The sequence below is a fragment of the Pleurodeles waltl genome, chromosome 3_1, assembly GCF_031143425.1.
Source record: "Pleurodeles waltl isolate 20211129_DDA chromosome 3_1, aPleWal1.hap1.20221129, whole genome shotgun sequence".
NCBI lineage: Eukaryota > Metazoa > Chordata > Amphibia > Caudata > Salamandridae > Pleurodeles > Pleurodeles waltl.
In genome coordinates this window covers 1,787,346,390-1,787,371,583 of record NC_090440.1, presented here as the reverse complement: position 1 = coordinate 1,787,371,583, position 25,194 = coordinate 1,787,346,390, and the positions used below count along the sequence as shown (strand labels likewise).

Here is a 25,194-nt window from a genome sequence, read left to right as displayed (position 1 = left end):
TTCTTACTTTGAAATAGTACATACAGGGCCAACTTCCTACAAGCACCTACCAGGGGAGGACTCTGACGTCACCTGCTGGCACTTGCCACTCAGATGCGTCCAGAGTGCCCCACCACCTTGGAATCCAAGATGGTAAAACCCAGGGACCCTCTGGAGGAGCTCTGAGCACCACCCCTGGGGTGGTGATGGACAGGGGAGTGGTCACTTCCCTTTCCTTTGTCCAGTTTTGCGCCAGAGCAGGGACTGGGGGTTCCCGAGCCGGTGTAGGCTGGATTATGCAAGGAGGACACCATCTGTGCCCATCAAAGCATTTCCAGAGGCTCTGGGTGGGTACGCTCTGGGTGGGTACGCTCTGGGTGGGTACCCCTCCCATGCCTTCCAAAGAGAGAGGGTGTAACACTCATCTCCCAAAGAAAAATTCTTTGTTCTGCCTTCCTGGACTCGAGCTGCTTCAACAATAGGAGGGCAGAAACCTGTCTGTGAGGTGGCAGCAGCTGGGGCTACCTGGAAAACCTCAGAAGGCTGGTATGGCAGTACTGGGGGTCCACTGTGGAGACCCCAGAGTGCATGGAATTATACAACCAATGTTAGAATCAGCATTGGGGTATAATGCCAAGATGTTAGACACCTTACATGGCCATATTCGGAGTTACCACTGTGAAGCTGGACATAGGTATTGACCTATGTCCAGTGCACGCGTAGAATGGTGTCCCCGCACTCACGACGTCTGGGAAAATGGTCCTGCTAGTGCAGGGGTGCCCTCACACATAGGTACTTTGTACCTAGCCTTCAGGGTTGGAAGGCCTGACATATAGGTGACTTATAAGCGACCTGGTGCAGTGAAAGGGTGCATGCACCATTTCACGCAGGCTGCAATGGCAGTCCTGTAGAAGCCTTTGCATGGGCTCCCTATGGGTGGCAAAAGTAATGCTGCAGCCCATAGGGATCTCCTGGAGCCCCAATGCCCTGGGTACCGAGGTACCATATACTAGGGACATATAACGGGCACCATTATGCCAATTATGAGTGGAATACTGTGTTAACAGTATGCAACCACCAAATTTAAAGGGGAGCGAGCATAAGAACTGGGGTCCGGGTTAGCAGGATCCCAGTGACACAGTCCAACACACTGACAATCAGGCCAAAAATGGGGGTAACCATGATAGAAAGAGGCTACTTTCTCACATCTCCGAGTTCACTTTCATGAATACAAGGGAGGCACTGGGAAAGCCAAATGGGCGCATTGAGAACTGAAATTGCTCATGGCCCACCTGAAACCGCAGGTAATGCCAGTGGGACTGCCATACAGAGATGCAGAAATAGACATCCTGTAAGTCCAACGCCACTAACCAATCACCTGGATCCACAGCAGACAAAACCTGAGCCAGGGTGAGCATTCTGAAATTGTTCTTTTAGAGGAAGATGTTTAGAGGGCAAAGATCTAAAATAGGACCAATGCCTCAGACCTTTTTCAACACAAGAAATCAACAGGAGCAACAACCAGTTCTAATTTCTGTTGGTAGCACCCTGTCAATGGTGCCCTTGTCCAAAAGTGCCTGAAAGTCCTTCAGTAAGATAGCCAGTGGCCCCTCCAGAAGCTGCTGTGCATATGTGGGGGAATGAATACAAGGTAGGGCAGATCCATTCTGGATGATCTGAAACATCCACCTGTTCCATGTGATGCTTTGCCACCCATGGAGAATCATGCCTCCAACTTGGTGCAATGTGCCGCCAAGGCCAAACTAAAGGGGATTTAGGAGCTTTAGAGTGACATGAGGGAGCATGGGAGCATCTCACAAGCTAGGGGCTGTGACCAAGTATTTAGGCACAAAAGCCTCAGACGGTACCAAGATAGATTAACAATAACACATTTCCAAGGAAAGGACAATTGTCTCAAATATCACTGTATTATTAAGGAATAAAGACGGAGAAATGGAAAACCTTTCAAAATAATTTAATTTCATATAGATGCTTTTTCAGTCTCGAATTTGGGGTGATTAGGCACAGGGAAAAACAAAGAGATGATCTCATAAGATGCAGAGCTTCTAGCTGCCTCTCTAACTTAGTTGGAAAGAGTAAAACTGGAAGAAGGATTCCAGTAAATTACTCAAGGTCAAGGTCAGACAAAGACAAAAATCAAAATACTCAGCTTATTGTAAACAGAGCAGTACAATTAGTGTACAACTTAAATTATTGCAACTGTGAGTAAAGACTGTCACACACGTGAGAAAATGTTAAATTATGTAATATTATGTGTAAATGAACCCTAGAAGTACAAAAAGCAACTAAAAAGAATAAAAACGCATTGTGATTAAAGATCCCTGGAAAAAGGTGCCTTTATTCACTCATCCGTGCTATATTTTTGTTTTTTGAATCAGAAGACACTGTAAATAAAAATCACAATGAAAAGTGTGCCTTAGGCAAAACATTGCGATCAGACTTATTCAAGTGTGGTGCTGGAGCAGTATTAGCAATTATAAAAATTACTAAATAGCTTCTGGTCAATTCCAGCAGGCCTACAGTTAGAAGGTGTTAAAGTACGGAGAGATGTACTGGCCATAGAGGTACAGACTGAATCAAACGATGACGCACACATACAAAGCCTTACACAACACTGGCCCCACATAGCTCAACAACCGCATAAACTTCCAGAAACCTACTAGACACACACGTCCGCTCAGCCCGACTCCTACTTGTTCATATCCGTGCATGCGCTGAACCAGACATGTCAGTCATGCCCACCCCTACCTCGGTTGGAAAGCCTGGAACGGCCTGCCCATCAGAGCCTCCTCCTCTGCTCTTGAATTCCACAAGAAACTGAAGAACTGGCGGCTCTTCGCCTAGCCCTCATCCTAGCTCGGCCCTGCAGCTCTTGCCTCAGCGCCAGGTGAGTTGTGCGCTAAACAAATACACCTAACGCAACAGCTTGCATCAACTCGGCCAGACCTACCTGCTGGGCCGCATTAGCATCTTGTGCAAGTGTATCTGGGTCATACATTGGCTCGAGAGCTTCCAAAGCCTTCTCTGGCCGGTTCAGCTGCTGTTGTAACGTAGAAAGTGAAATTCGGGCATCCAAATGCAGGGGGGCCATTTCAACCACTTTCCCATAGCTGTCCGCTGCCTGCTCCATGTGTCCCAAAGCTTTCAAGCAATCTAGAAGCAGAGAAGTCAACGTTTGTATAAAGCGATTAAAAAACGCACAAGAGTCATTCACGTCTTCCAGGAGGCCACAATGTACCAGAGATATGAAATAATTATCTGTACGAAGGGCAAATGTTTTAAAGGGGATTTTCATTTTATGTCAGGATTCCAAATTGCAAAACTAAATCTATAGCTTACGGTAATAGGATGCTCTGTTGCTGCACAGAATAGTCCTGTTTAGTAATCAAAGAATTACTTTGTCAGTCCAATAAAATATCGCTGTGGCATGCCACTTTCTCTCAATTAAACTGTGGCATTGCTTGCCTCGTCAAATCAAGACAAACGCCACTTTCAACATCCAATACACCACAAGGAGCCACCACACCGACTCCCCTGTCCGGTCTGAGTGCTGCGTTCTCAACAGAATTAACATGGATTGAGGTTGAAGGTTTCTGAGAAGGCGCTAGGTGGCGCAATGGCACTATAGGTATATTTGCAGAACTTACTACAAAATTATAAACGAAACCAAAGAAAGCAAAATAAATATTTGAGGAGCTGATATTTTTTCACCTGTCGTGCAAGTTTTCCATTCTTTTTTTCTTGTGATGTTGTCTAATACCTACATTTGGAATCTGAAGATTGGGTTTTGTAGACCAAAATGCATATTTCAATTATTAGCTTAACTCAATATGGGAGGAATCATAAATGTACTTACAGTCAACAGGGAAGTTTTTCCAGTATAAGCTGCTCAGTTGAATTTCTGTGGCAATCACCGAACTAGAGGGCACCCCAGGAGTGTGGGTGACCCTAATTCACTTTAAGAGTGACGCTAAACCTTTAACAGGCCTCGAAAAATAATAAAAAAAAATCTAAACCTGGAGGTCTAGTAACATGAATAATCTACTTGACCTAGCTATAATGTACTTGACCCATAAACTGGTCTCAAATTGTGTGATCCCAGGTAAACATTTTGTTTTATGGAGCCACCCTTTTCTTCCTTATCCCATACATGAGCACCTTCAAATATGCAAGCTCACCATTTCTGCTGTACAAAAAAGTATTTTTTTAACTAGACGAAACGTTTGTACCATGTCTAATAAGATGAAGCCCACATAGAGGATACACACGAACCCTGGCTTGCCGCTTAGTACACTAACAACATCGTCATCAGGGCAGGGGCAGGAATATTTCCCATTTAATGTTTAAAAACTCACTTTTAATAAATATATTACTACAGTATAATGTGGTAGTGCACTGTCATTTATACATAGCATATTTACCATTTAAATGGCCACAAACTTTCCCGCTAACATGCAGTTTTATTGATAAAACTATACAGCACAAACAATTTTTGGACATTGGGTTTCAGCAAAAATATTTAACATTTGCACATCACCAAGTAAAGTGTTCTGATTTGTTTTCATCCTATAAAATATTTTTTTCACTACACAGAATTACAAAACGGTGTCATCATAACTACTGAAATATACTTTGAAATGTCTGTACAGTTCACATATCTATTTCAATGTTGCTTAGAAAAAAAACTGAAATCTGACAGCCTTTCATTTTACACGCTTTGCACAACACCATTGTCACAATTCATTTTACAAAATCCTCTAACTTCTTAGTCCGAGAAGGAATAGCAAAGGTAAGAAGACAAAATGCATTTTGACCTCTGTTTGAATGCCAAGCAAGATAAAAACAAGATTTAAAGACATCTTCATTGCTCATTCATTTTTTGAGTTAACAGAATACCTGGTATTTGTCAACTCACCAGAAATGGCGAGTAGGCCCTAAAAATAGCTCGTTCTGATTAAATCGGACACGCCATAGTGAGTGTGAGAGTAGATTTTTCGAGGCCTGTTTAACCATGAATAAACCGAGAACCGTACATCGTAAGAGGATTGTTCAAATGACCCAGTTTTGTTACACTGGCACTACACATACTAGAGGGTACACTGGGGGTGCAGAAAGGGAGGGAAAACACCTAATGTTCCTCTAGGGCTAGCAAAGGCGTTAACTGGGTTCACTCAATGCTAGGGGCAGGTGGCATAGCTGCGTGTTGGGCATACACTAATTTAGAGGCCAGCCCAACATACCACCTTCAAGCAGACCAGCATGTTGGGGACCTGCCTGATAGAAGGCATACATGTGCAAGCTCTCAAAACAAAACAGTTTCAGCTCAACTTTATGTCTTGCATTGTTGTCTTTAGTCCTTCAGAGTGTAGGTGGACATCGTGCCTGGGCTACTGCTTCAAGTCGGTCCTCTGCATGTGCTGCAGTGCCAGTAAGGTCTTGGCTCCTGTCCTCGGTGCAGGGGCATCGCTGTAATGCAGATTTACCCCTCTTCTCGGAGATTCTCCAATCCTGGCACGCGCTATGCTCCAACTCTGAAGTGAATCTCTGTCAGAATTCAATTGTATCTACAAGTACTGTGCCAAAGGGAGAGGACGTGCCCAAAGTCCAGGCAACAGTTCAATCAAAGCTCATACCTAATTCTTGTTTAGAGTGCTCAACCAAAGGAAGCAGTGGGCTCGTTTACAGGATTCTTCCAGAGGGAGGACATCAGATGTCCAGTGGGATGTGCATTAATCTTATCACCCAGACGTCTTCTAAACAAGTAGAGGCTTTAATGGCAGATTGCAAGGGCTTGTTCCTGGGCAGAGATGAGATTATGACCCGAGCCATATGGGGAGCTCTGTGGGCTAGCTACATGTAAAGCGTCAAATCTGAAAGAACCAATACTCGTGTAGTGTTTCAGCAGCCTGCACCACAGCAGCCATATTGTGACAAAGGAAACTGAAAGAAGCGAGTGACCCTAGGAGGGGAAGGCCAGAGGCGCCAGTTTGTCCCTCTCCCAGAGGTAAAAGAAGAAAGGTCTGGGACAACTTCTATGAACTACACTGGCACCAACCTCTGGTAGCATCCTCGGCTACAGGTGAAGGCTTACCACACCCAGAAAATGTTCTGAGAATTGGGCCCATGCTTCTTGACAACGTAATGAAGATAACGTCATTACTACCACAAAAGACAGTTTATGACTATTTAAACATGTTAGCAAGAAGGTGCAAGTAAAAGTAAAATTTCTGATAAATGCTTCACAATGCTTTTATAAAAGTGTTGTGCAAAATCTGAAACTGCCAAGAAATGCATAATAATTTATATGTAGCTAATATGATAGTAAACAATACTTTTTTACTCAGTAGCAACAATAAAATGTATAAATCATAAAACCTCCCTTCACTCTCCCAGGAAGAAAACTTGGTGAATACTATGTAAGTGAAGGTATTACATGCCATGTCACCAAGTTGAGCAGTGTATTACCTGCGTGCCGAAGCCAGACAACTGGCAGGTTGTACCTTTCAGAGCAGACAAGGGCACTCAGAAGAGGCAACGCAGAGTTATATTCTCCGACATCAAGGAACGCCTCTGCCACGTCCAGGTACAAGTCTCCCACCTCTTCTGGATTCTGCTCCATCAGCGTGGTCAAGAGAGGCTTCACCACAAGAAAACAGAAAAAAAGGACAATGCAATAAACCAATGACAGTAGTAGGGACAGATTTTCAAATGTGTAAATTTGGACCACAGGAACCTAACGAAACAGGACACTGCATTAGAAGGTTTTAATTATGTGTTACAATGCAAATACTTAATACCTCAACTCAGCTGGTTATCCACAGCAGCATGCAAAATAAGTTCTGTGTCCCCTTGTTATGTGTGTTAAGTGTTTTGGGCTTAGTAAACCCATGTTCCTAAAATGGCCAACACGTGAACAGATGTTTGAGCTTTTGCCTCTTTCAGGTTCTCAGGAAAACAAAGGATGATATAAGCATGCAGCTGGCATAGAAAATATATGACTGAAATGTTTTACCACATCGGAAAGCCAGTCTAATGCAAGCGGCAAGGCTACGCCTCTCCCACAGGAAGAAATGAGTGGTCCGATTGTTTCAGTCTCGTTGGGCCTTGACACTGAGTTGTATTGAGTCTGTAGGAACAGGAAGCACCAAAGACTCTACAGAGAATATACAATTAGATGCACTGCTTGCTCTAACATTTCTTACTTATAGGACTTAGTCATATGTACAAACCATTTTTGGGGTCGGAAACGGCCCGATCGGCCCGTTCCCAATTGCAAAAGTGCTTTTAAATATGTACAAAACACAAATTGTGATTTGGTAACACGTTACCGAATTACAATTTGTGTTTGCGATTTGGAAGGGGCGTGTTTAGGGCTTCCCTTCCATATACCGAAACTGAATGGTATGTATAAATGTTTATTGGCTGAATTACGGTCGCAAACATTCATATTTTACCAACTTCTGCAAGGTGGTAACCCACTCGCAAATGGGAAGGAGCAATCAAGGGACCCTTTCCCCTTTGAGAATGGAAAACAAATAATTTTAAGAGCAGGCAGTGGTCCCCTTGACCACTGTCTACTCATACAAAAAAACTTCTCTGTTTAATTTTTTTCCTTTTTAAACGCATCCCGTTTTCTGTTAAGGAAAATAGGCAGCATTAAAAAATATGTTTTATTAAGAGGCAATCACAGACATCCCTGTGATGGCTATTATTCCCAATTGGTCGCAAATTGTACATTATGAAATGTGATTTCCTAACTGCGATTCGGTAAGAATTGCAATCAGGAAATTCCAATTCCAAAATTTTGTACATGTGGCCCATACTGTGGAGTGCTCTGCTAGCGCAAATTTCTTTTAATTGACAAAAGGGACTTTCAAAATAAGACAAAAAGAGGTTATTCTCCTTGCACTAGTGTAACATGTATATACATGGCCCGGTCATTGTCGTCCACTCATAGACCATCAATGTAGCTCTATTTTCTCTGTAAAGGTGAATTAACACTGCGTGTCCACCTCTGAATCAGTCTAATGCTCTGAATATCACTAGGGACACAAAGTATGAAGCTACTAAACCAGGGCTTCTGAATAAAAATACACCATTTCGAGCAGAGCAGCTGTAACAGCGTTAACAAACTGACTCAGGCTGCATTCTGGAATCAGAGACAAGCAAAAATTATTGAGAAGTACATGTTCAGGTCCCTAGTAACTTAAAAACCTCAATGGCATTCAACTATCTACAGAAAGATGTCACAAGGCTATCATTTGCCATGAACAAAGTAAGAGATTTGTTTGCAGAGTTTAGATATCCTGCACATACATTATCATCAAACTAATACTTAATGGTGAATCAAGTTAACTTTGGCAATGATCCTTGCAGACAGAGTTACAGAAAAGTCAGAACAAACTTTCTAAATGAGAGTCTCTAAGAAAATCTAAGATGTGTGCATTCTGCATTAAGTTAGTTGCACAAGATAATGTGGAACACAAAGTGGACACAACTGAAAAATCCACCAGTGACTCTAGGCAATAAAATCCCAACTACAGGCAAAATGGTAAACTGACTGACTAGTGTCTTGATAGGCTGCTTCCTGCCCTCCTTCAATTTTGACAGATAAATGAATGGGAAGGGCTCTACTGCCGGTTGAGAGTTATGAAGTTAGAAAAGGTGAAAACTGATCTGTGAACATCAGCTGATCTGTTTTTTTTTTTGTTTTTCTTAAAGAAAGAAAAAAAGAGGACTAGTGCTACATTGAGGTATACATAGATCTCCCAGTGCATTGTTTGAACAGATGCCAGAAACTGGAAAAGCAAGAGATGAAAAAGGCCGATATTTGCCAGTTTCTTAATTTAAGGAAAAATGGAAAACAATGCCCCTGGACAACTTTCTGGTAAGAATTGTTTAAAAAAGTGTTATGCACTGACAGCTTCAGACACATCGAATTTTATGTCAAGAACGGAGGCTCCTATTATGCTTCTCTAATCTTGCTTTATTTCAATAGCAGTAGTCAAGAAAACTACGATTCCCATGAGGCTAGACAACAAATAGCCAATGGGAACACAAAACGTATCAAAAGAAGCACCAATCATAACACATGGCATAGTATAATCATAACACTTGACTCAGACCAGCTCTCTTTTCTTTCTGCTCACAGTCAATATAAGTACCTCTTCTCATATTTCATAAGTTGTATACACTTTATTTAACTTGTTTTGTCATTATTACGAGCAAATGCATGTTTAATTGCTTGGTCACCACTTTGTGTTAACACATCCTCTGAGCGCGTTGTGAACGCTTTTTCAGCTCGTGCTCTTTGCGCTCCATCAACAGCTTTAACGATTGCTTCTTTTTACCTAACTTAACTCTCTCAGACCGTTAGTCAGCCATTCCTCTATGCTTCGCTGTGCAGACGCGTATCGTCAGTGTTGCTTTATACTTTTCTTTGCTCTCTTCGGCCCACCTCCCCATTACAACACAGCCTATTACTACCCCTTCAAGCCGATTTCCCTCAGCCTCAGGCAAGATATGTCACGCTCCACTGGGCGTGTACTTTTATTTTTTATCTCCCTATTGGAAGTTTCTGCATTCCTTTAAGCCTTTCCTCCCTAGAAGTCAATCCTTAATATTTTCAATATGGAAATAGACAGCTCTTGCCTTATTCATGTCAGGAATGACGAGGGTGACATTTTTGATAAAGATTTCAGTTCTTATATTCACAATTCTGTGGAACAAGCCATTGCAGCCTCTATGGATAAAATAACCAAAAACCTCTGTTAAGAGCATGGTGACAAAATCATTACTGGCCCATTCTGCGGGGGATAGTAGAAAGCGTAAACTAAATGTTATGTCATCTCTCAAGTCCCTACTTAAAGTCACCCCTTCTGGCGCTGCATTGACTGGTGAAGTTTCTCCACCCCAGATTGAGGACTTCGATCCTCCCAGGCCTCCTTCTAAGGAGGGGAATATTTCTGTTACCCACTCTAAATGTAAATCCAAGGCTAAACATTTACAAAGCACACCTAAACAGAGTGTTATTTCGCACAACCTCGATACGGATGATGACATGGGTGACGTGAGTGATATAGATGATGCCTCTGATATTTTGGGTTCCAATGATCCTTCTTCCCCACTTGCCAAAAGAACTAAGTTAATGTTTCCGTCCTCTGACCCTTATGTTGCTAAAACAATCCTAGACTCAGATGGCACTCCTATGTTTGATCCCTCCCTGCTACACCATCCTAATTCAATAGAATGGTTCCCCTCTTCCCATGTGGGGGATTATATCTATTCCAGGTTGTCTTCAGTTAGAAAAGCAGACAAGGGCTAAATTAAAACCTGAATGCCCTAGACCCTCTTTATATTCTAATATTACCTCCACTCCCTCCATAGACAACCACTTCTAACCTTCTTTTCCAAATTCTGCACAGATCCCCGTAAAGGGGTGAGCAAAGCTTGGTCAACCTGCCAGGACAAACTGCTGGACTTAGTGGGTTCATTGGCCTGTATGTTTGACATGGCAGAGTCTGCAAAGCTAGAGAACTCAGACATAGACCCATTAGACCTTTCTCTGTGGATTCACAGAGCTTTTTGCCTTTTGGGGAACGCTAATGCTGCCATTACACACAAGAGAAGAAAAGGTCTTTTGTTAAAGTTAGATCCTAAGCTAGCTAATTTAGCGTCCCTGGCATTAAACGGACATTCTACTTTTTGGGGACTTCTTTATTTAGGATCCCAGCAGATATGTGTCTACGTTGCCTCTATCGATTAAGCGCACCAATACCCCAAGAAGATTTTTCAACCAGCATGTTTTTGCACGGGCTGGTAGAGGCAGGAGCCGCTTTACCGGCCGTTCCTTTCGTTCACAAGGATAGAGAGGCTCCTTCAACTTTTCTTTACGGAGTGCAAGAGTACAAGCCCCAGTTCTACCCTCAAAGGGGCAGAGGTTACCGGTGTCGACGACAACGCAACTTCAAGAACAATAAACAAGGTAAGTCCTGTTTCTATCCTTCCTCCAGTAGGGGAGTCACCTTCAATTGTTCTTAGCAAAATGGAGAATGATAACTGCAGACACGTGAGTTCTAAATACGATAGAGGGTTACTTAATAGAATTCTACGCCACTCCGTTTCAGAGGTTCTTTCCTCCCCTTCCTCGTTTCGCGAGGAAATGACCACTCTAATTTCAGAGGAAATCAAATCTCTTCTCTCAAAGAATGCCACTCAACTCACACTTCCGAACCCTTCAGGTTTTCTAAGTTCCCTTTTTCTGGCACAGAAGAAATACAACAAAATGAAACCGGTTATCAATCTGAGAGCTTTCAACCAGGTTGTCGTCTATGGGCACTTCAGGATGGAAACTATAGTACATCTCAGAGACACTTTTCTCCAATTCGATTTCATAGTACGTTTGAACCTGAAGGATGCGTATCTTTCCGTTTCAATTCACTCAGACCACAGAAAGTTCCTCCAGTTCCAGTGGCAGGGAAAAACGTACCAGTTTTCTTCCCTTCCCTTCGGCCTTTCGTCAGCACCTTTGTGTTTTACAAAAATAATGAAGCTGGTGGTAGCGCATCTCAGATCTCTGGGCATCAGGTTAATCATTTACCTAGACTACATTCTTCTTATGAACCAGAGTTATATTTCGTTTCTATCTCATCTCCACATTACTTATTACCTTCTTTCACAGTTGGATTTCATAATCAACAAAGAAAAATCTGTCATGATTCCTATGCAACAAAAGAGTTTCTGGGTTTCGAGGTGGACTCTTCTTCCGCTACTCTCTATCTTCCTCAGCAAAAAGTAAAAACTATCAAAGCGGAGATTTTACTAATTCTCCGTAATACACAGATCTCTCTCATATCCCTAGACAGGATAGTAGGTCTCCTTTCTTCTTAGATTTAAACTGCATTTCCCAGACCCCTTCACTATTGAGCCCTTCAGCGCTTAAAGATTAGTCACCTCAGGAAAGGTTTCGCCTATTCAGATGTTATCAGTTTAGGCCAAGAGTTCCGTTCAGAACTCCAGTGGTGGATAGACCACTTGGATGCCTGGAGCGGCAGAACAATCTTCGCATCAGCCCCAGATCTTTTGTTAGAATCAGATGCAAGCCTATCAGGTTGGGACACCCGTTGTGGTCCAATCTCGACTGGAGGTACTTGGTCCACTGAGGAGTCCAAATTGCATATGAACTATTTAGAGATGCTTGCGGGCTCCTTTGTAATCAAAAGTTTAGCAAAAGACAAGATTCAGTGTTCTATCCTCCTCCGCATGGACAATTTTTCAGCTGTCCGTTACATAAACCATTTGGGAGGTACCAAATCAAAACCTTTGGCGAATCTCGCAAAAAGTCTATGAGAGTTTTGTCTCCACAACAGGATTTCTCTTACAGCAGAGTATCTGCTGGGCAGACTCAATACAACCGCAGACTGGCACTCCCGTTTTCTCAGGGATTTCAGCGACTGGAAACTCCATCCCTTGGTATTTCAGTCTCTCCTCAACAAGTGGGGTCCCTTAGGTAACAAACTCTTTGCTTCCCTCCTGAATTACTCATCTCGATTCTTCAGCTGGGGTCCAGATCAGTTGGCTTTGGCCACTAGATGCTTTCCTTCAGGACTGGTCCACTTTGGTAAATTATGCCTTTCCTCCGTTTCTCATGATCACCAGAGATCTTGCCCGGGTCAGACGTCAGAAAGCGACGCTGGTGATAGTAGTACCTTTCTGGCAATACAAGTGTGGTTCCCTTCCCTTCTGGAGCTCTCGATCGACTTCCCAGTCCTACTTCCACACTTTCATTCCCTCCTTCTGGATCCCTTAGGTCATCCTCACAACTTAGTACTCAACAAGTCTATCACCCTTTCAGCATGGAAAGTGTCAGGTCAGACTAATTTCCCATCACTATTTCGTCAGAAGCTTCAGACTTGTGAGAGTGATCTGAGGCACAGGGTCTTGAAAGGGCCGTCCCTTTGGAGAGGTTGATGGGATTCCCTTATTGCAGAGAGCGGTGAGTCTGGCGGTCGGACAACACTAGATCCTGGTGATGACCCTGTCACTCAGACCAGTGATGAGATAGACACTGCTCTAAGGGATGCATGCTTAGTCTGGCATGAGGAACAATAGCAATACATGAAGCCATCATCCATAATCGCTGGATCACTATTCTCACTGTGTAAGTGTGGTTCTCCAGTAACTAAGACAGAAGAGTTTGGAAGGCTTGAATGTAAGCTGGAATGGATATGCCAACCCTGAGTGAGTATTGAGAATTGTTCCAAGATGAGGCTGTAACTGAGCGGGTTGGAGGTGGGATTTGAGAAAGCCGATTGTAAATCCTAGAGTGTGTAGAAGACTTACTGTGTACTTAGTACGATTCTGACATTGTTGGATGGTACTTGCCTTGATGAGCGAGTCGTCCAAGTTTGGGAAGACATGAATAGGTTGCCTTCTGAGGAATGTGGCAACTACTGCTAGACATTTTGTGAATACTCTGGGAGCGGTTGTTATCCCGAATGGATAAACCTTAACTTGATAGGGTTTTACCAGCAATGACAAATCTGAAGTATCTGCGATGTGCTGGATGTATGGGAATGTGAAAATAAGCATATTTGAGAACTAAAGCTGTCATGAAATCACCTTGCTGTAAAAGGGGAATAACATCTTGCAGAGTGACCATATTGAAATCCTCTGAAAGGATATTTAGAATGAGCGGTCTGAGATCCAGAATTGGTCTTAATGACCCAACTTTCTTTGGCAGAAGGAAGTATAGGGAATATACTCCTAACCCATGTTGAGGCAGGGGAACTCGTTCTCTAGCCCCTTTGAGAAGAAAGGATTGTACCTCTTCTTTCAAAAGAATGAGATGGTCATGTGAAAGTTTGTGAACACGAGGGGGAATATTTGGTGGAGTGAAAATGAGCTCTAGGCAGTAATTATGTTGGATAATTGATAGACCCCATTGATCTGTGGTGATATTAGGCAATTGAGAATAGAAATCTGCTAGTCTTCCCCCCTACTGGAGATGTGTGTGCTAGAGGAATCTGAAAACAGTCACTGGCGTGTGTTTGAGGCAGAACCTCTAGAGGTGGGTGCCTTACCTCTGCCTTTATTATTTGTGCCCCTGTAAGAGTCTCTTAAGGAACCTTGATTGTAAAAGTGCGTTCCTTGTTTGGTCTGGGAGGTGGAAGGCTCGGTAGATGACGTTTTAAAACCTCCCCTATACTGTGGTCTATGAAAATTACCCCTACTTGCTGTAGTTAGTAGGGCCCCCATAGTTTCAGGTGTCTCTGGATCTATTTCTAGCTTGTCAATGGTGGTATCAACTTCTGGGCCAACCAAGTGTTCTTTATCAAAAGGCATATTGAGAACTGCCTGTTGTATTTCTGGCTTGAAGCCTGAGCATCTCAACCAAGCATGCCTTCTTATAATAACACTGGTGTTTACACCACCTGCCGCAATATTCGCTGCATTGATGGCACATCTAATAGAATTGTTTGAAATGGCCTGCCCTTCTGAGACAATCTCCTGACCCATTTTTCGATGTGCCTCTGGAAGGAACTGAAGTAGTTCTTCCATCTTGTCCCAGTGGGCCCTATCAGATCTTGCCAAAAGTGCCTGTGAATTTGCAAATCTCCAATGATTAGCAGCTTGTGCAGCTAATTTTTTTCCCTGCTGCATCAGGTTTCTTGCTCTATTTATCAGGAGGAGGAGCATCCCCTGTGGACTGATTATTAGCACGCTTTCATGCTGCACTTACGACTATGGAGTCAAGAGGTACTTATAAATATAGGATATGATTGTGCTGCCTTGTACTTTTTGTTATCCCTTGGGGTAATAACCCTTGCCCTAACAGATTCTTTAAAGATATCTGTGGCATGTCAAAGCATACCTGTCAACATGGGTAGGAATTGACTCTCTTTGTGAGTGTTGGTCAATGTATCAAAGAAGAAATCCTCTTCAATGGGATCAGTGTGGATATGTGCTTTATGGTATGCTGCTGCCCGTGCAATAACGGATTATAAGCTGTTGCATCTTCAGGAGATGAAGTCCTTGCGGGATACAAATCAGGGTCATTAGAGAGTATGGGATCTGGATCATATAAATCCCATGGATCTACATCCTCTGGAATTTCACCTATTTCACCTCCATGAGGTGATGATGACCCTTGTGGAGAAAGCTGTGGCTCTATGAAAGATGTAGGAGATTGTGGTGGTGGTGGTGGTGTAAGATGAAGTACAGGACAGTGAGGTGGAGAAGGCTGAGGGTGATCTAGAGCTTGTCTTTGTCCTTGGAGACTTTTTTTTTAAGAGGAGGAGCAGTGTCAAATGTCTCTTGAAAGGTAAGTCATTTTAATTGGAACAGGGGGAGAAGCAATTATCTTCCCTATTCCCTTCTGTATATGGATCTGGCTCTGACGAGCGTCCATTACTTCCAGAATTGGCTCCAATGGTAAAGTTGCTCCAAATGAAAGAGTGGAGCCTTTAAACTCGGTTCCACAGTTTTCAGAATGGAAGCCTTTTGTCGAACCGAAGCTGTCTGCTCCGAAACTGATGTCTAAGGTTTCTTTCTCGGAGCTGAACTGCTCAGATTGAAAGTTCGAACCCAAGATTGTGTGGGATGCTGCTGTGTCTGTGGTCGATGTTGAAGACGTCTTGACCTTGGCAATTTTCAGTGCCAAGTCGGAGGGTGGGGCATCCAAATGTAACTATCGGATCCGACCATGGACCAAAGGCAGTGGTGGACCGACGACCAGCTTAGATGATTTTTTCAAAGTCTTTAGATGGGAAGTTGGGGTTGTTGTACTCACATGCTGTGTTGTAGAAATCGTCTGACTCTTGATGTCAGATTTGATGTCCGACTGGGAACCTCGCATAGAGAGGGCTGCCTGATGTCCAATTTCCTCCTGTGCATGTTCCTCTCCACAGACGTTGGGAGTGTAGTACAGAGACTTCAACGCCATCTCTAACCGATGCGCGCTTCGGTCCCGAAGAGTCTTCTTAAATCGAAAAGACCTACAGGCATCACAGTTCTCTTCTTTATGTTCTGGGGACAAGCACAAGTTACACACCAGATGTTCATCAGTGTGTGGAAGTTTGGAGTGGCATCGAGGACAGAACCTAAATGGAGTATGTTCCATCATCCCTGCATATTCCGACAGCACTTGAAGGAGTAGGCCCCAAGAAGGGTGTTGACGCCCGAAGGGTGGTGAACCAACCCAGACGCAGGAATTCGGATCAAGTACTTTAAGTTTGGAAAAACACAATCAAATTACTATATCACCACTGAAAGAAAGACGTAATTAAAAGTTTGGAAGAGACCGAGCTGAGAAATACCGGAGCGAGTAGAAATACGTCCGAAACCGACAGCGGAGAAAAAACAAAGGACTCGATGCACATGTGCAGTATCACCGTGAGGAGAAGTCACTTGATCTCAAACAAAAACAAACTGCAACACTCCGAGCCCAACACTAACAGGTGGACTTATGCAAAGCATGTGTATCTACAGCCACACATGCCATCGAACATGCTGTTTCGTGATGGTGGATTACTCTCTCAGTTTAGGATTCTTGTTTTACCCCTGAAATTCTATCTGTTAAGAAATGTTACATTCTTTTCTAATTTCTGAATGAAATGTGAATCAGTTGTCCAACTTTGTTTTTGTCAAACTTTGTTTTTATAATTAAGTTCCAAGCATCCAATGTTTAAAGATCTGTATGGATGACTGCCTAATTAATAATATTTTGTTAGAACACCATTTTTTAACCCAGTTAGATAGCCAGTTACTTGAATAGCCAATAGCAATGTTAACCTCAAAACCCATCTATACCACTATATACTTTCAGTAAAATAGTTATGCTTCACTTATTATTTGTTCAGGTGCAATGGTGGATTAAAAAAAAGGATAGAAGTACACAACGGATTATAGTGTTGTCTGGTTCATGTAGTATATGTTAAGTGCTCAGTTCATACTTACATTCAGTGGTTCAAGTATATTGAGGTGAATCAAGCAAACCATCAGCTTGGCTGTGATGTCTACAGGAACTCCTTCCGGTACGAAACAGTGAACCACTTCTAAAGCTGAAAACACAGCAACAACAAATGTGGAAACAATGCGTTATTTTTGAACAAAGGTAGCAACATTGAACCATATAAAAGATGTCTTTTATTTTAAGCCTTTATCTCTTTCTCCATGAAACTTGTTCATTTTGAAAAAACATTTTCCTAATTCCACAAGTGATCTTAAACGCTGTATTCAATGCACACCACCACTTCAAACACAAGTATTTTGTTGCACGTAGGCCTCTTGAAGATGTAGCATTCTGATTAGGACTGAACCAGAAAGCTGTATAAATGTGTAACCGGTGTACGAAATGCAAGTAAAACCATTTCAAAGTCTTTACACACTTTACAACAACAAATAAAGTACATGTGATTGATTCTCCGGCAAAGGTATTTTCAGTGTTGATGGTTATTCTGGAACACTGTTGCAAATAAAGTTTGCTGCTGGAGCTTTTGGTATCCTACCCTATACTATCTAAATGAACTCACCCTGGTTAAAAATCACAAAGCTTAACACAGATGGGCACCATGGGAGTACGAAATACTAGAGGACGAAGAATAAAGGTAAGTTAATTTTACTACTCATCGGTGATTTCGTATGAATTACATGCTGTAGTGAATAGCTCAATCAATGTCTAACTGCTTAGTAAAGAAGGCAACATGAATCAAGGCCAGTACTTCAGTTAAACCCTTTAGAGAGCTTTCTGAGTCCTTAAAAATCCTAAAAAATTGATAAACATTAGCCACGAGTTCACAGACTCGATTACACTGAAATGTGTTCAAACTGGGACTTCTGGCTTCAGAGTTTATTTAAACTGGATGATAATCAGATTCCGCTCTCAATAATTTCTTTCCTCTAGTACATCTGATTACACTTGGAGTTTTATCGGCTGCGCTGCCTTCTGTTTTGCTCTCAGGAGCTAGAAACATTCTACCAGGTATCTCACCTAATTACCTGCTTCCAGTTTTGTCACTGAAAGCATTTGCTCACAAAGTTTAAAGCACTGGAATATTTTGACATCCAAAAATATGCAATGGCACCTAAAATTCTACACACGGAATAGTAACATTTTCTCTGTCAAAAGTGTAACAGGAGTAAGCACCTAAATTAGGAGTATTTTAAGAGCTGCATGGCGTTTGACAACCTTGGAATCTTTCAGTGCAGTAATGCTTATGAAAAGTATTGATTCATTCCTCCCCAAACGGAAGCTTTACCAATCTCTTATAATGACCCATAACGTAAGGTGTTACAATAAAAGCCTTCCCATTTTAGGACTGAACAGAATCACAACCTGCATGAGGCTTAGTTTTCTGGTAGTAGAACCAGATTAAAGTAACCATCCATAACTAGTTGACAGGCACAACAAATGTCCTTCATCTTGCCAATGTATATGCTTGAGAGCATTTGTGAAGTAAAGAGGATGACACCCTTGCTGAGCTGCTACAGGTGGAATGGGAAACAAAATAGATGACCTGGATGGACTCTTAAAAACATAAGACAAGGAAAACAGGCCAAACAAAATGTCTGCCTAATTGAAAAGTCCAAACACTCATCTAGATATAATGGAGTGCATCTCATGCTTTTGCAGGTTGGTAGAGAAATCATTTATGGGGGCAGCTAATATTTTTGTATTTTGCACTTAGACACTCTTTAAAAGATCTTAGCCTTACACATTTCATCCTGCTCGCGCACCACATGTAATATACAGCATAATCACAAATTAGGGATTACAGATGTTTGCAGAGGAAAGGTCAGTAGGTCCATTCTACAGGGACGGGTAAAAGACCTGTGCCCCTGTGGCTATGATCAATTGCCAACAACCAGATTCCACATAGGCTAATACAAGAGGGAAGTCACCACCATACACAATAGGAGGAGTACGCTTTGTGGGGAACCCAATAAAAGTCCAGGCTGGCCTCTACAATCAAACATTATGACAAAAACATGGAGCAGCTCCACTAGTCTCAAAGTTTAGAGCCCGATGGGGTCATGGAAGAACTTCTGTCTCTACACTGTGACAAAGATATGGTCACATTGGTAGTGTAACTCTGAGAAGTGTGACAGATGTGGTTAAAATTTCCAATTCAAGTATCTGGATCAGAACTCATAGATAAGCGTCCGAGGTTGTACACCTTGGTTGCAGCTCGCAACATGCAGAAATCAAAAATATATGTTTGGGATGGCTCCCTGAAGTTTGTGCAATTATTTAAGGTCCTGTTCAAGATCAGTTGATACTGGTCTGGAGGGGACCTGGGCTGGCACTTTAGTTTGGGCTGTTCCTACTGGATCAAAACTAAAACTCAATTACATATGACCTGTCTATTCCTACACTAGCACAGTCAGCAAAAACACAATGGATCGGATAGCAAACTCAGGACCTACCAGTGGCTTAGATTAAATTCAAGCATTCCCTCCATCACCTTATAACTTTTGTCATAAAGGAAAAGTTATTTACCTTTGGTAGGGCCTTATCTGGAAGAGACTCTATCAAGCCACAGATTCCTTACCTTAGAATATTCCCCAGGGATCAGGCCGGATCCCACAAATCTTGAGCAGTATGTCTGCGCGCCGATAGGTGGTGTCAATCTGCTCCACTTCAGCGGCACCCACACCAGAAGTGACATGCACGGGCCTATATTGGCACCACACCAGCGCAATTAAATCAATTTCCTTTTGTGACTATTTCCGTGCCAGAAGCATGGAGTCACAATACAAGGGCAATTTACCAGTGTTCAGAACTGAGGGCCTACCAGAAACCTTTTTAGCTATGAAAAACCTGTTTGTAGAATGGGGAGGTTGGGAGGGTCATTAAGGAATCTACAACCTGAAAGAATATCTTCCAGATAAGACGTTACAGAAGGTAAGTAACTTGTTCACCTGATAGAGACTTATAGCAGCAGATCCCTTAAGTTGGAATTGATTCCCAAGCAATACCTCCCCAGAGGGGGGTCTGCAAACTGGCTCAGACCAAACATTCCTGGAGGACGACCAAAAAGTCATGGAGGGCCTAACGAGCAAAGTGCCCATCACAAAAGACTTGGCTGTCCAGGCAGGAGTGTTTGGTAAATGTGTGCAGATATGCCCACGTAGCTGTCTTAGAGATATCCAAAACAGGGAATCCACAAGCAAACACAGTGATTGAAGCTTTTGCTCTGGGCGAGTGAGCCCAGAAACCCTCCAGGGGTTGCTTCCAGGCCAGTGTGCAGCAGATCTTAATGCAGAGCACAATCCATATGTAAATGGTCCTTTCCAGTACTGCTTTCCACTTCTTCACTCCAGCAGACTCGACAAAAAGCTGATCATCCTACTGGTGTCCCTTGGTGTGATCTCTGCAGACCAACAACACTCTTTTTGGGTCTAGTCGATGGAGTCTTTCCTCCTCATTAGTGAAATGAGGTGAAATGAAAAAATGAAAAAGGTCAGAAGCATGATGCTCTGGCCAACGTGAAAGGGTGTTGTCAACTTTTGCAAGAAAGAAGCATGTGTTCTCAGAACCAATTTGTCTTGGTGGAAGATGGTGTATGGAAGATTAACAGAAAAAGATTGGCGCTCGCTGGCCCTTCTAACAGATGTGTTAGCCATTAACAAGACTGTCTTAATCATGAGTAGTCTTAAATGGTAGATGTGCATGGTTTCAAAAGAGGAACAAATGAGGAAGGTTAAGACCAAATTGAGGTGTACTGGCCATACAATAGGTATGGGGGAAACATATGCTGACGGACTTTCAGGAAACTTGTCAAAACAAGTGACCTGAACCAGACACACGTTCGACCCAATCTTCTCCGCAAGCAACAACATCTCTGTCAGCCACATCTCAGAGCTACACTGGACAGACCAGTGAATCCACTTCTCTTTCACCAAACCAACCGTACCCCACCACGCCCATTGTGATCCTCGCAGAAGCTGGAACAAGGCCACCGGAGACCAGATAACTACCTCCTTCAGGAAAATCCCACCACTAACATCCACGGATGCCAACACCTCAGCGTGCAACCTCCACCGCTGCATTTCCACCTGCTAACACACTGGATCCCCTCAGGAAACCCTCAGACAAGCAGCCTAACAAGAAAGCCAGCTGGTTCTCCCCCGCCATCCAGAAGTCCATGTGAACCTGTATACAGCTTGAGAAAAGATGGAGGAGCAGCAATACCGTGGCAGACCACACAGCCTTCAAAATCACCGTCACAACACCACCACTACCTTATCAGAACAGAGGAAAAAGCCATACAGGAACGTGCCAATGGACACAACAGCAAAGAACTCTTCGCCATAGTTAAAGAATTTTCCAAACCCAACACAAAGACAGCAGATATTCCCCCCTCTCAAAACCTCAGTGACAACCTCGCCACCTTCTTCCACAGCAAGATCAAGGAGATCTACAACAGCTTTGCAACCCAAGACCCACACACCTGCAACCACTGCACCCAATGACTCCATACCCCTGCAGTTATTATCCAACTGGACCACCCTCACCTCTGACAACACCCTCAGAATCATGAAGAGCCCCCTCGGATCCCTGCCCTCACCACATTTTTAACAGAGCCAGCACCGTCATCGCACTCAAACTCTTCTGCACCATCATCTGCTCCATTGAGTCCGCCACTTTCCCGGAAGACTGGAAGTACGCACAGATCAACATCCTGCTGGAGAAACTCCCTGCCAACCCGACAGACCTCAAGAACTACAGACCCATTTTGCTGCTCCTCTTCCCAGTCAAAGTCATCCAGAAAGCCATGAATACCCAACTCTCAGGGTTCATCGAAAAAAACCACATCCTGGACCTTTCCCCAATCGGGCTTTAGAAGCAACCACAGCACTGAGAACACTCTCCTCGCCGATACAGACGCCATCCGCAGCCTCCTCGACCGAGGCGAAACAGCTGCCCTTATCTTCTTGAACCGCTCAGCTACCTTCAGCACCGTCTCCCACCACACCCTCTGTGCAAGACCCCACGATGCCAGTATTCGCGACAATGCCCTAGAATGGATCTGCTCCTTCCTCACTGGCCGAACAGAGAGTTAGACTTCCACCGTTCAACTCAGTACCCTGTGAGATCAGCTGCAGAGAGCTTCAAGGATCTTCCCCGCAACCCCACCATCTTCAACATCTACATGGTCCCGCTTACAGCCATCGTCAAAAAGCCACAGACTCAACATTGTCTCCTAAGACAACGACACCCAACTGATTCTCTCCCTCACAGATGAACCCACAACTGCTAAGAGCAACTTCCACAACAGGATGAAGGCAGTCGCCAGCTGGATGAAGGGCAGTTGATTCAAGCTTAACTCAGACAAGACCAAAGTCCTCTTTCTGTATTTGACCCCTTTGTCTGGGACGACTCCTGGTGGCCAACCGCGCTCGGAACGACCACCTCCCCCTGACTCTCCCCCCTTCTCCTTCTCCTCTCTCCCCCCCCCACCCAACACCCATGGACCACGCACCAAACCTCGGCATCATCCTTGATTTCTAACTATCAATGAACCACCAAATCAATGCTGTTTCGTCCTCCTGCTTCCATGTGCTCCGCCTGCTTTGAAAGATCTTCAAATGGATCCCCCACCGAATCCAGAAAAACGGTCATTAATGCGCTTGTCAGCAGCAGACTGCAGTAATGCACTCTATGCTGGCATCACCCAGAAACTCCTAAAGAAACTACAGAACATCCAGAACTCCTCTGCCAGACTCATCCTGAACATCTCACACCACTGTCACATCATCGGCCACCTGAAAAACCTTCATTGGTTACCTAATAAGAAAATAATTTCCTTCAAGCTCCTCAAGCACACCTACAAAGCCCTCCACAACGCCAGACCTGCATACCTCAACCACCACCTCTCCTTCTACACTACCACCAGACATCTTTGCTCTATCAAACTAGCCCTGGCCTCCATCCCATGGAGCCGTAAGACCACAGCTGGAGGAAGATCCTTCTCTGCGAAGACCTGGAACTTCCTGCCTCTGCACCACAGGCAAGCACCATTGCTGCTGCAACTAATCAGCAGATCCACCTCCCCCTTCCGAGACCCTCACGGTGAGTAGTTGCGCTATATAAGAACTCTGATTGATTGACTGATTGATGTGGTGGGCTGATCCAGCAACCACAAAAAAAAGCAGAGATGACTGAAAGATATGCTTTTACTGTGAGAAGAGCAAGGTGTTGCAGAGCTAATAACAGAACAAACTAACACTTCGAACAAGGGAGCAGAAAGGGGGCCAACATGCTTTTCAGTGCACCAAGCCACAAACTTGTCCCGTAGGCAGGTGTATACAATCGTTGTTGAGGTGTGCCTGGCTTGCAAGTTAACTTAATAAACTTCAGGAGGAAGATTGAACTCTCAGCTGTTGCCGCTCAATCTCCACGCATTAAGGCAGAGCATGCACAGCTCAGGTGCATGATGCTGTCCCATTGCTGGGACAGAAGATCCTCCCAAAGGGGCAGCCTGATCTGGACCAATGCTCATGCTCATGAGTTCAGGATACCATACTCTCTGTGCCCAGTATGGTGCCTCATGAATTACTTTGGCCTGATCTGTCCTAATTTTCTTCTTAACTCAGGGCAGGAGTGGTATCAGTGGGAAGGCAGAGAGGATTCCTATGCTCTACTTGAGACGAAGTGTGTTTCCGATAACAGCCGCATTGGAAAACTCCAACACCCAAAAGTGCTGACACTGCACATTCTTGTGGTGGCCAATAGGTCTAAAGCTCTCCCCAATCACAGAAGAGACCTTTAGCCACGTCCAGATGAAGACATCAATGGCTAAGTTTGTCAGCCGTGGTGTTTAGAGATTCTGCTAGGTGTTGCACGACCAGGAAAATACCCTGATGCTTCAGCCATGTCCAGAGGCACAGGGTCACCTGTCACAGGGTCCAAAGCCCTATCACACCCTGCTTGTTCAAGTACCATATAGCGTTGGCGTCTGAACACCTGAACTAGCCTCCCCTGAATGGAAGTAAGGAAGACTTTCAATGCCAAAGAAATCGCTCTCTACTCCAACAGGTTGATGTGGAGTTGAGATTCCTCGGACTCCTCTGATCTCCACCTCTTCCAGATGGCCACCCCAGTCCTAAAGTGACATCTGTCACTACTGTCAGATATGGGTGGGGAAGGGAGAGAGGTCTACCGCTGACCCAATCTCAATTTGTCAGCCACCACTGAGGGCCTTTTGCAGTTACAGTCGAAATCTAGACCAGGTCACAGAGATTTCCCTCATGCTGTGCCCTCTGGGACTTCAGGTCCCACTGCAGAGCCTGTGTATACCAGCAGGCATGCTTTACCAACAGGATACAGGAGGACATGAAATCCAGCAGCCTCAGAGCTAGGCTCTGATCTCAAATCAAGGAGAGATGCTGAAACACTGGAATCATAGCCTAAAGATCCTGATCTTGCCACGCCAGATGAAAGATGGGGAAACTGCACTGTCCAGAATGGCTTAATTAAAAGGAAGCGTCTGAGAGGGAGTCAGGTGAGATTTCAGCAGGTCGATGGTGAACCCCAGTAAATGCAGGAGGTCACCATAGTCTGGAGGTGGTAAGAAGCTGGGGTGAGCCCGCTTTCAACAGCCAGTCATTGAGATAGGGGAATACTGGAACCTCTGACCTTCGCAAGTATGCTTCAACCACCTCTATCACTTTTGTTGGCACTGGAGGGGGACTGCTAAGGCCAAAGGGGGAGCACAGCAAACTGAAAGTGCTTGTTTACTGTGAACCACAGGTAGGGCCTGTGGGCTAGCAGGACGGGAATATGAAAACATGCCTCCTGCAAGTCTAACACTACAATCCAGTCTCCAGGGTAGACAAAACCTGAGCCAACGTGAGCACTCTGATTTTCCCCAGTTTCAGGAAGGAGTAGAGAGGGCACAGATCTAGTATTGGGCTAAGCCCTCTGTTCTTAAACACCAGAGAGTAGCAACCGCAACCACAACCTGCCACAGCCACAAAAGGACTGAGAAGTTTGTTGGCCGTAGTGGCTGGGAGAAAATGGATGTGGCTAGCAGTCCCCTACTGAAGCTACAAAAGGAGTGAAAGGCAGAATGTGGTTGGAGTGAGCCATGGAGAGTCCCAAAAACCAGGTGGTAACCCTACTGTCCTTAATGCACTTGAGCGCTGTTAGATATAGCCCTTCTCATGGTATTTCCCTGAAACTTTTTGATT

At 44.0% G+C, this 25,194-nt stretch overlaps 1 protein-coding gene across 1 annotated transcript in view; it reads right to left on the bottom strand.

Annotated features, from left to right (window-relative positions):
* GTF3C3 (general transcription factor IIIC subunit 3) overlaps positions 1-25,194 on the bottom strand; it is a 222,279-nt gene that overhangs the window by 101,770 nt on the left and 95,315 nt on the right. Inside the window, exons 9-11 of the mRNA XM_069225852.1 lie at positions 16,957-17,060; positions 6,466-6,637; positions 2,951-3,153 (exon numbers count right to left, since the gene is read on the bottom strand). Of these exons, the coding sequence (XP_069081953.1) occupies positions 2,951-3,153; positions 6,466-6,637; positions 16,957-17,060 (479 nt within the window). The remainder of the gene's footprint in view (positions 1-2,950; positions 3,154-6,465; positions 6,638-16,956; positions 17,061-25,194) is intronic.